Genomic DNA, 12,049 nt, shown 5'->3' on the forward strand with positions numbered 1-12,049 from the left:
GATTGTCTGTGTGGATTTTGCGCTTTCATCTATGTCTGTATGGGATTCCTCCAGGTGCTCCAGTTTCCTCCCACAATCCAAAGATGTGCAAATTAGATGGATTGATCATGCTAAATTGCCCATAGTGTGCAGGAATGTGCAGGCTAGGTGGTTTTGCCATGGGAAATGCAGGTTTATAGGGCAGGGGTGTGGGTCTGGCTAGGATGCTCTTCTGAGTGTCAGTATGGATTCAATGGGCTGAATGGCTTCCACACTGTAGGGATTCTATGATCCTGTGAAGAATGAGACAGAGTACAAGAGAAGGGAGGCTATGCTGTACCTGTCACACTTCTCCATTACTTTGTTTTGAATTAACCATTTGAATTCAGTAGAAGTATCGTGTACAGTTCTTGGCAATGAACACATTGCAGAGAGTGAAGAGGTTTAATCCATTGCAAGGATGAGAAGCTCTAGTTATATAAAAAAGATTGGAGTCATTGAGTGAGGAGGAGAGGAGGAAATAAGATTGAATTTTTCCTGCTCATAAAAGGATTGAAAGGGCACAGATTTAAAGTGATATGCAAAAGAATTAAATATGATGTGGAAAGAAAACTATCTCCGAATAACTGTTTTAACATTTCTAGTTGGCTTTATTGTGTAATCAAATTTCTCCCACCTTATTAATATTTTAGTGATTCTTTGCTTTTGCAATTTGTCCAAACTTCTAACCTTACCTTTGTATAATTATAGATTAAAAAAAAATAAGGATGCTGGAAATCTGAAACAAACAAAATGCTGGAGAAACTCAGCAAGTTTGGCAGCATCTGTGGAGATAGAAACAGAGTTAAGATGAGTTCTGAAATAAAGTTATACCAGACTCAAAACATTAACTCTTTTACTCTCTCCACAAATGCTGGTGGACTTGTTAAGTTTCTGCAGCATTCTGCGTTTGTTTGCTTATGCTTTAAATTTATTTGATACAATCTTCAACCTTTTTTAGCTAACCAGGGATGTTGTGTGCTCTCTTTAAAAATTTTCTTTTTCATTAGAATGTGTTCTGCCGGTTCTGAAATATCTCCATACATATCTGCCATTACATCTCTATCTTCACCTATCCCTTAAGCCAATTAATCAATTCACTTTTGCTATCTCTGCTTTCAAGGCATTATAACTCGCCTTATTTTAAACTTAATACTGGTCTTGCACCCACTCATCTCTCTCTCAAATGCAAAATTCAACCAAACTATGGTTGCTGCTACCTAGGACGTATTCACTATGAGATTGCTAATTAATTCCATTTCATTACACAATGAGCATAATTTTAGCATCACATTTTATAACAAATAGTAATTATCTCAACTTTGTCTAGTGATCAGTGCTTTAAAATAGTATACATTTTAATAACAGTAAGCCAATTTTAACTTATCAAATTTCAAGTTGGAAAATTACCACCCAAATCTGAACAACCCCAATATGAAAAGAATGATAGCAACAATTTATACTTGTATTGACATCTTTAATATACCTCTTGTTGAGCAGTTCTATGCTTCTCAGCAATTACTGCCATTTGCAGTTCGATTTCCTGCTTCTCAGTGTTGAGCTTGCTGATGTCCTGGGAATGCTGTGATATTTGGTCTGTCAATTGCATAGCTTCTTCTCTTAGCTTCTGCATGAGTTTTTCTCTGTGGAGCAACTGAGATCAGAACTGAAAGCTGCAGCCATTATTTCAAATCATATTCATCATTTACTTGAATTCTATCACCTAATACAATTTCACATGTGAATATATTTGACTGAACAATTCTGAGCTACAGTCATTCATAATACATTATTTACAGCAGATACAGCTGTCATCTCTCAAACAAAATTTTCCACATATCAATATTTCTAGCACATGGTCAGATACAAAGCTTTTGTTGATCTATGAAAGATTCTGATGACACATGAAAACTACAACTACATTCCACTGCCCTGTTACATAAATGTCCAATTTGATACTTCAATATATAAAGCCAGCACATAATCTCTTCTGAATTATTCTTAACTTTAAAATACAACAGGGCCAATTCATGCCTCCAAGTCTCAGTTCTGAACGGTTAAAAAATTATTTTTGAAAGATCAACTACAAACAGCACTTAGATCTTCAGTGGCATATTATTGACAGCACAGGGTACAAACTCAGATGCATGTATGGAGTACATTAATTCTGTGAGAATAAAATTAAGTGTGAATCAAACCTACATTACTATGGATACTTGAAGGAAGGTGTCAAAACAGGAACAAATATTTTGAAGGGCCCAAAAAACCAAAGCCAATAACAGAGTAGTGTCCTAGGCTCAACCATCTTTGGCTGCTTCTTCATTGACCCTCCCTGCATCATTAAGTGGGAAGTGAGAATGTTCACTAATGATTACAGTGTTCAGCAAATTCATTACTCCACAGATACTGATGAAGCTAATGTCTAAATGCAGCAAAACCAGATCGTTATCCAGGCTTGAGCTGGAAAGTGGCAAGTAACACAATTGCCAGGACATTACTATCTCCAACAAGACAAAATCTAGACATTGCCCCTTAACTTTCAATGATATTATCATTACTGAATAACCCACAATAAACATTTTAGGTGTTACCAGAAACTGAATTGGAGCAGCCATCTGAATACTGGTGATTACAACAGCAGGTCAGGTGCTAAGAATTCTCCAACAAGAAACTCACCTCCTGACTCCCCAAAGCTTGTCAACTACCGACAAGACATACTTTCAATATCTTGTATGGAAATTACCTCAGTTACCCTCCCGACCCATGAAAGTTAAATCCCTTTATGGGTGTTGAAGTGCATAGGCATTCTTGTCTGCTTTTTATTTACCAGTTGCTGTACACTTTGCTGCAAGAAAAAGGAAAGTATGTCAGTGAGTATTGTGAAATGTTTTTGAATGATATGGCTGATATGATTGAATAACTGCCATAAGGTAAAGCATATGAATGTTAGGTTGAGTCCCCTTGTAAGAGATTGTTAATGAAGATATTGTGAATTGAGCAGCAGATGAGTCTCCATTGGTGCAATTGTTTGCGATTGTCTCCTGAACATGAAAAGCATCTTAAATTATTGTATGTGCAGCCACCTCTTCAATTTTCTACCTCATCCACTAAAACCTCCATATTAGCGCATGTTCTCTTGCAAGTTCAGCTTTGCTCAAAGTGACGAGTATTGATTTAATTTGAAAAAAAAACACGTGGAGACAAAACTGGATTTATTCTCCTTGGAGAAAAGGAGGTGATAGCTGATAAAGATAAGACCATGAGATATACATGTAGAAATAAGGCCATTCGGCCCATTGAGTCCGCTCCACCATTCAATCATGGTTGATACGTTTCTCAAACCCATTTTTCTGCCTTCTGCCATAACCCTTGATCCCCTAACTAATCAAGATTTCTATCTTATATTCACTGTGAGTTTGCTAATTAATTCTATTTCATTACACAATGAGCATAATTTAAGCATTACGTTTTATAACAAATATAATTATCTCAACTTTGTCTGGTGATCAGTGCTTTAAAATGCTCTACATTTTAATAGCAGTAAGCCAATTTTAACTTATCAATTTTCAAGTTGGAAAATTACAATCCAAATCTGAACAATCCCAATATGAAAAGAATGATAGCAACAATCAATACTTGTATTGACATCTTTAATATACCTCTTGTTGAGCAGTTCTATGCTTCTCAGCAATTACTGCCATTTGCAGTTCGATTTCCTGTTTCTCAGTGTTGAACTTGCTAATATCCTAGGAATGACTTGGCCTCCAAAGCCCTCTGCAGCAATGAGTTTCACAGATTAACCACCATCCAGCTGAAGAAATTCCTCCTCATCTCAATTCTAAAGCATCGGAGGCCGTGCCCTCGGGTCCTAGTCTCTCATACGAATGGAAAAACTTTCTCCACATCCATTCTCTGCAGGCTCTCAGTATTCTGTAAGTTTCAACGAGATTCACCCTCTCATCCTCCATCAAGTAAACTCCATCAAGCACAGAACCTGAGCTTTTTAAACTCATTGACAGGATGTTGGCATCACTGGCTAGACCAGCATTCATTGCCCAGTTAAGGTTCAGCAATATTGCTGTGGATCTGGAGTCACATGTAGGCCGGACCAAGGAAGGATGGAAATTTCCTTCTCTAAAGGACATCAGTGAACCAGATGGGTTTTCCAACTCTTCATTCTAGAGTTCTATTGAATTTAAATTCTACCATCTGCCGCAGCAAGGTTCGAAATAGGTCCGAAAAACATTACCCCGGTCTCTCGATTAACAGTCTGGCCATCACCTCCCCTCTATCCTCTCTTCTATTGAGTTCTCAACCACTCTTCATATGACAAGCACTTCATCCAGGATCATTCTTGTAAACCTCCTCCAATGCAAACACATCTTTCTTAAGACACAGGACCAAAAGCTGCTCTTTCAAATGTGGTCTGACTAGAGCCTAGGCTGTACATTTCTGCTGAAATGAATTCTAATATTTCATTTGCCTTCTTAACTGCCAACTGGATCTCCATGTTAACCTGAACAGAATCTTGAATTAGGACTCTAAGTACCTTTGGGCTTCAGATTTCTGAAGCCTTTTCCCATTTAGAAAATAGCCTACGCTTCTGTCCTTCCAACAACAGTGCACACTTTCCCACATTGTCTTCCATCTGCTACTTCTTTGCCCACTCTTCTAGTCTGTCAAAGTACTTCTGCAGTCTCCTGACTTCCTCAATATTTCAGGCGAAAGTGAGGACTGCAGATGCTGGAGATCAGAGTCTAGATTAGAGTGGTGCTGGAAAAGCACAGCAGGTCATGCAGCATCCAAGGAGCAGGAAAATCAACGTTTCGGGCAAAAGTCCTTCATCAGCCATTCCTGATGAAGGGCTTTTGCCCGAAATGTCGATTTACCTGCTCCTTGGATGCTGCCTGACGTGCTGTGCTTTTTCAGCACCACTCTAATCTTCCTCAATATTTCAACCTATCTTTGTGTCATCTGCAAACTTAGCAACAATATCCTCAGTTCTTTTGTCCAGATCATTATGTATGTTGTAAGTTATGGTCCCAACACAGATCCCTGCAGACTCCACTAGTCACTTGCTGCCATCCTGAGAAAGAACTCTTTACCCCTACTCTCAGTTAGCCAATCCTCTCCCATGCCAGGACTTTGCTTCTAATACCATGAGCTCTTATCTTATTTAGAAGCCTCCTGTTTACATGAGGTAGCTAAAGTGAACCTGTCCCAGAAGTTTCCGGTACAAGATTTGTGGAGACATAGATTTTAAGATTTGGGAAATGATATGTGGGAATGTGAGGAAGAACATTTTTTTCCACAATGAGTAGTGACGATCTAGAAATTGCTGGCTAGAAGGATTGTAGAATTGGTGACAATCAACAATTTAAAAAGGAACATTTGAGGTAAATCAACCTGCAGGGTTGCGGTGATAAAGTGGGGGAGTGGGACCAACAGGAATGTTCAACAGAGATGCAGCATTGACTCCGTGAGCTGAATGACAGAATTCTATACTGTAATCATTTTGTGACTGGTTGTTGCTACAATATGCCTCTCCTCTACGATGCACTTCCTGTGTCTAAGTAGATCTAGATCAACATGCTATCAAATCTCCTGCAGGCACATGCAGCATTGAGCAACACAGTTGGTACTGGCTACATTCAGAATTCATTTAAATGTGTCGGCAGTGCAACTTTATCACGACGGAGGGATTTGCTGGGGAGGTAGAGTTATTTCAGTCTAAATGTAGAAAACATCTACATTTGCAGCTAATGTAAGCAAGAACTAAGAATTAATAAGAAAGAGGAAGCTGCTATCCAGATCTCTGTGAAACTCTGGAGACAATGATGCAGGAGAAGGAAAATAAATCATTGTTGGAGATGTAGTGGCTACAGCCAGACAGGCAAGAATGAAACCAACCGAGGTAATTCCATTAAGCAACAGAGAAAAAAGTGATGGGATATGGTAAGCTTGTCATATCAAAAGATGCAGAGAGGTCAAGAAGGGATGATACACTATAATCATAGCAATGACTTGCATTGACATTGAGCATTTACTGTAGTAAACTTCTCAGGAGTGCAAGCAGGCTTAAAGTGACGCCAAATGAACAAAGGAGACCTACAGACAAAAGGAATTGAGTTGGAGACGCAAAAAAGTCCAGAGATGAAGGAACATAAACTTCTTGGCTGGAAGACGTTATAGGAATGAGCAGTGGTCTGCTATAGAGGGAACCGAATGTGAGACTGAAAATTTTTTTAAATGATGCACCTTTTTAGCTGAAGTCGAAGTTATTCTGTGACTACAAGTGTGATAGCTAAATGGGACTGCATGTGAGTTAGGATATAGACAGGTTCATTTTGGATAAATTCAAATTGATGCAGAAAGGAAGATAAGGGAGCAACCAGAAGACATACGAATAGTCAACCATTTCATAAGCTGTCAATTGTGAGGTCACTTCAGTACTGTGATAGGATCAAAATCTTGATTAACCGAGCAAATTGTTGCTTGAGAGTTCGGAATTCAATTACGGCTGAAAAGAGAGACATGTTCTGAAGCTTTATATCTTACATTCATCGGAGCCAATCCAACAATGCAAATTTCAAACCATCAGAATAATTTATGTAATTTATACTAAAAGAGAAAAACAGTGTTGTGGTGTAAATTGCAAATGTTTGAAATTTGCACGTTTCCATTTGTCCTGATGAGCCAAGACAGAAACTTTAACAAAATATCTTTTTCAGCAATAGTCAAATACTTAACTGTGAAAAAGATGGGCATTGATTTAGTGGATAACATTAATATCAAGAACTTAGGAGTATAGAGGAAGGTTGGAGACAGAGCAACAGCAGATATAGAGGATTTGAGAGGTTGCGAGGTAAGGGAAGGTCACATGAGGTTTAATTTGAAAGTGAGACACTACTTGAGAAAAGGGAAATATTTATGATGTTAGAGAGTACACAGACAGGAATGGAAGCTTGATGTCCAGTAAGGCCAAAGGATAAAGTTCTTAAGGATAAGATGAGCTTGTTGAGTGCCTGATGGTACAAAGAGGAGGAACTGGGCTATGACATGCATTCAGGGGCTAAGGGAAAGTCTGGCAGAGGATTCTTTGGCACAATTGGTAATTTAAACAGTGCTTACAAATTATTCTGTGAGTGAATTGGACAGTTACTTGCTCAGAGAATTAAAATGTAAGCGAAGAGAAGAGAATTAGGCTGTGTAGCTCATATGGAGAATTATATCAACAAAGGCTTGATGATACAAGTCCTGTTACAGAGCTATGCTATTAATGCTCATCACAAAATCACTACATTATCCTAACATCATTTAATTTCCTAAAATGTAATCTCTCAATTATTGAATCTATTCAAAGATTAAGTGAAAAGCTCAAAATGAAGAGTTTATTTCCTTATACCACCAACCTTTGAGAGATTTGAAATGCTATAATCTCTTGCAATCATCTGTGGCTTCAACAGCAGAATCATATTTTGTAATGAATCAAGTAGAGTTCTCAACAGTCAGACTCTGAAGTCTGTGTACCTGTCTCCTGTTTTACATCTCCATTAATAAGCAATCAGATTTGTTTGACAAGGTAGAAGGACCTTCCATGGTTTCAGATAGTTAAATGCTAGTATGTGAAAATAAAACCTTGTAATGTGTCAGTGGAAGTGCTCCTGTTTCTGTGACATTGTCATGAATATTAAAACGAGCTGAACTGTCTCTCACAGCATATATTTATGATTAGACATTTTCAGAGGAGCTGCTTTTCTTGGAAAGCCACAGGGGATGGGAGTTAGAACTGTTAGCAGAGGTAGATTTTGTACTGTTCCATTTGGTGTTCTTCAAACTTCAAATATCACTGTAAGTGTATGACTGGAAAATCTCTTTAAGGGTGGCTATCCTTTGAGAGTGCACTTTTGCCCAAGGAGGAGGAGAGAGCAGAATACATTCTGCATATTGCTTAATCTAAAAAGGACTAAAGGTGAAAAAAGGCACATATTCATTATTCGTACTATCCCAAACATTGTGGACAATGCTTGTAAAGTAAGACAGCTGGAATTAACTGTTCATTAATCAGCCCACATTGCTTCTGCCTATTAAAGTAATTTGGGATAATTTATTTCAGCATAAAATTAACAAATAACTGTCAGAAACGTAAGTATTAAGTGATGAAGATGAGCATAAAATAGTGATATTCCAGAAACAGTGTCAAACAACACACCATCTTTAAGAGACAGCACCAAAGCATATCTTAAGATTTTTGTTAGTTGAAAGTCCAAATAAGCTTAAATGTTTCAGAACAAATAAACCTCCCAGCTAAGGCTAGTATGGAAGGTAAGTGCATATAGGGTTGGGGAAAACATATTAGCATGGACAAAGGATTCGCCAGAAAAAAAGGAGCATGGACAATTGGGACATTATCAAGATAGTAGACCCTAATTATTTAAATGTTGCTGTGGTTCTGTTCACCGAGCTGGAAGTTTTTGTTGCAAATGTTTCGTCCCCTGGCTAGGCAACATCATCAGTGCTTGGGAGCATCCTGCGAAGCGCTTCTTTGATGTTTCCTCCGATGTTTATAGTGGTCTGTCCCTGCCGCTTCCGGTTGTAAGTTTCAGCTGTCCGCTGTAGTGGTTGGTATATTGGGTCCAGGTCGATGTGTTTGTTGATGGAGTTTGTGGATGAATGCCATGCCTCTAGGAATTCCCTGGCTGTTCTCTGTCTGGCTTGCCCTATGATAGTAGTGTTGTCCCAGTCGAATTCATGTTGCTTGTTGTCTGCGTGTGTGGCTACTAAGGATAGCTGGTCGTGTCGTTTCGTGGCTAGTTGATGTTCATGTATGCGGATTGTTAGCTGTCTTCCTGTTTGTCCTATATAGTGTTTAGCGCAGTCCTTGCATGGTATTTTGTACACTACATTCGTCTTGCTCAAGTTGGGTATCGGGTCCTTCGTTATTCGCACAAACTTTGAATATTTAAATGTTACCAGGATCAGTGCAGGACTTGAGCATTTATAGCCTACACTCATGACTCAGATAAAGACACTGACAATAATGCATCCATTGCTGATGATACAAAGATGGATGGGAATGTACTCTGTGAAGAGGCCACAAAGGAGCTGCAAAGAGAGAGATACATAGATGGAGAGATGAGAATATTCAACTCACTGATGCGCAGTCTGGGTTCCGCCAGGGCCACTCAGCTCCTGACCTCATTACAACTTTTGTTCAAACATTGACAAAAGAGTTGAATTTCAGAGGTGAGGTGAGAGTGACAGTCCTTGACATCAAGGCCACATTCAACCAAGTGTAGCATTAAGGAACTCCAGCAAAACGAGAATCAATGGTTAACAGGGACAAATTCTCCACTGGTTGGAGTCATACCTGACACAAAGGAAGATGGTTGTGTTGTTCATCTCAGCTCCAGGATATCTCTGCAGCAGTTCCTCAATGTAATTTCCTAGGCCTATCATCTTCAGCTGCTTCACCAATGACCTTCCCTCTATCATTGGGCGGCATGGTGGCTAAGTGGTTAGCACTGCTGCCTCACAGCAGGAGGGACCTGGATTTGATTCTAGTCTCGGGTGACTGTCTGTGTGGAATTTGCACATTCTCCCCATGTCTGCGTGGGTTTCCTCCAGGTGCTCCAGTTTCTCCTACATTCCAAAGATGTGCCAGGGCAGGTGAATTGGCCGTGCTAAATTGCCCATAGTGTTTAGGTGCATTAGTCAGGGGTAAATAGGTGCATTAGTCAGGGTAGGGAAATGGGTCTAGGTCGGTTACTCTTCAGAGGATCATGTTGGGCCAAATAGCCTGTTCCCACACTTAGGGAATCTAATCTAATAAGGTCAAAAGTAGGAATGTTCACTGATAATTGCACAATGTTCAACACGATTCATGATTCTTCCGATACTAAAGCAGTTCATGTTCAAATGTGATAAGATCTGGACAACATCCAGGCTTGGACTGACAAGTGGCAACGAACATTCGCATCACACAAATACCAGGCTATGATCATCTCCAATAAGAGACAATCTAACCACTGCCCTTTAACATTCAATGATGCTAACAACACTGAATTCCTTGATTATCAATATCCTGGGGCTACCTTTGATCGGAAACTCAACTGGACTCATCAAATAAACACTGGCTTAAAGAACGTGTCAGAGGTTAGAAATGTTGTGGCAAATAACTCAGCTCTTGACTCCGAAGCCTTCCACCATCTACAAGTCACAAGTCAGGCGTGTGATGGAATACTTCTCACTTGCCTGGATGGGTGCAGCTCCCATAACATTCAAGAAGCTTGTCACCATCCAGGACAAAACAGCCCAGGTCAAAGATACCATATCCACAAACATCCACACTCTCCACCACTGATGCTCAGTAGCAGCAATGCATTCTATCTACAAGATGCACTACAGAAATTCATCAAAGATCCTTAAACAGCACCTTCCAAACCCATGACCACTTCCATCTAGAAGGACAACGGCAATAGTTACATGGGAACACTACCACCTACAAATTCACCTTCAAGCCACTCACCATCCTGACTTGGAAATATATCACCGCTCCTTCACTGTCGCTGGGTCAAATTTCTGGAAATCCTTCTCTAAAGGCATTGCGGCCAACCTACAGCACATGGCCTGCAGCAGTTCAAAAAGGCAGCTCAACATCAAGGGCAACTAGGGATGGACAATAAATGCCGACCAGCCACCGAAACCCACATCCCATGAGTGAATTTTAAAAAGCCTATTGTGTCTACTCTGGGCAACAATGGTTTGAATACACCAATCCCTTTCTTCATCTCTTGGCCCATAGTCCTGGAGGTTATGGAAATGTAAGTGAAGATCTAAATAGTGATTAAATATTTTGAGAGTTTCTGGTTTAATCATTCTTTCACAGATTGAGGTCCACACACACTGAGAGAATAAAAGAATTCTTAACCCTTCTCTTAACCTTCTATGCTATTCTTAACTCTGGTTATTGACACCTTGAACAGACAACTGCCTTCCTATCCACTTATCTCTGGTCCTCATAATCTTAGACACCTCTTTCCAGTCTCCACTCAAGCTTGGCTTCTCTAAGGGAAAAAATCCAATTATCCAATCTTTCTTCACAGTTCACACCCTTCAGTATAGTCAGCGTCCTGGTAAATCCCCAATGTACCCTCGCATCATGTCATAGAGTGGTGACGAGGAATTGTTTGCAGTAATCCAGTTGAGACCTAACCAGCATTTTATAGTTGCAGCTTAGCCTCCCGCTCTTATATCCTGTGCCTTGGCTAATAAAGCCAAGCATCTCATATGCCTTCTTAACCTCTTTATCCATCTTCCCTGCTACCTCCAGGGATCTGTGGATTTTCATACCAAAGTTCCCCTGCTCTTCAGTACTTTACAAGATCATACTATTCATAGTGTAATTCTTTGTCTTCCTAACCCTCCCCAAGTACATTACTTCACTTGTTCGAATTTCATTTGTCAATGCTCTGCCCAGCTGACTAATCCATCGATAACCCCTTGAAGTTTATTGTTATCCTCTTCACTACAGTTGTAATGGGGGATTTTAACATGCAGGTGAGACTTGGGAGAATCAGGATGGTATTGGGCCTCAAGAAAGAGACTTTGTGGAGTGCCTCATGATGGATCCTTAGAGCAGCTGGTGCTGGAGCTGGATCTGGTATTGTGTAACGAACCAGAATTGGTCAGAGACCTCGAAGTGAAGGAGCCATTGGGAAGTAGTGACCATAATACAATAAGCTTCAATCTGCAATTTGAGAGGGAGAGGATACAGTCGGAAGTGACAGTACTTCTGTTGAATAAAGGGAACTATGGAGCTATGAGGGAGGAGCTGGCCAAAGTTCAATGGTGCAATACCTTAGCAGGGATGACAGTGGAGGAACAATGGTGGATATTTCTGTGTATAATGCAGAAGTTGCAGGATCAGTTCAACTTAAAAGGAAGAAAGATCCCAGGAAGAGGCATGGGCGGCCGTGGCTGACGAGGGAAGTAAAGAAACATATAAAGATAAAAGAGAAAAAGTATAACA

At 39.9% G+C, this 12,049-nt stretch overlaps 1 protein-coding gene across 6 annotated transcripts in view; it reads right to left on the reverse strand.

The window, feature by feature from the left end:
• LOC122549388 (polyamine-modulated factor 1-binding protein 1-like) overlaps window positions 1-12,049 on the reverse strand; it is a 508,658-nt gene that overhangs the window by 245,229 nt on the left and 251,380 nt on the right. For all 6 annotated transcript variants that reach the window (XM_043689125.1, XM_043689128.1, XM_043689124.1 and 3 more), the window contains one exon: window positions 1,505-1,672. In XM_043689125.1, the coding sequence (XP_043545060.1) occupies window positions 1,505-1,672 (168 nt within the window). The remainder of the gene's footprint in view (window positions 1-1,504; window positions 1,673-12,049) is intronic.

This window comes from Chiloscyllium plagiosum, chromosome 4 (genome assembly GCF_004010195.1).
Source record: "Chiloscyllium plagiosum isolate BGI_BamShark_2017 chromosome 4, ASM401019v2, whole genome shotgun sequence".
Lineage (NCBI taxonomy): Eukaryota > Metazoa > Chordata > Chondrichthyes > Orectolobiformes > Hemiscylliidae > Chiloscyllium > Chiloscyllium plagiosum.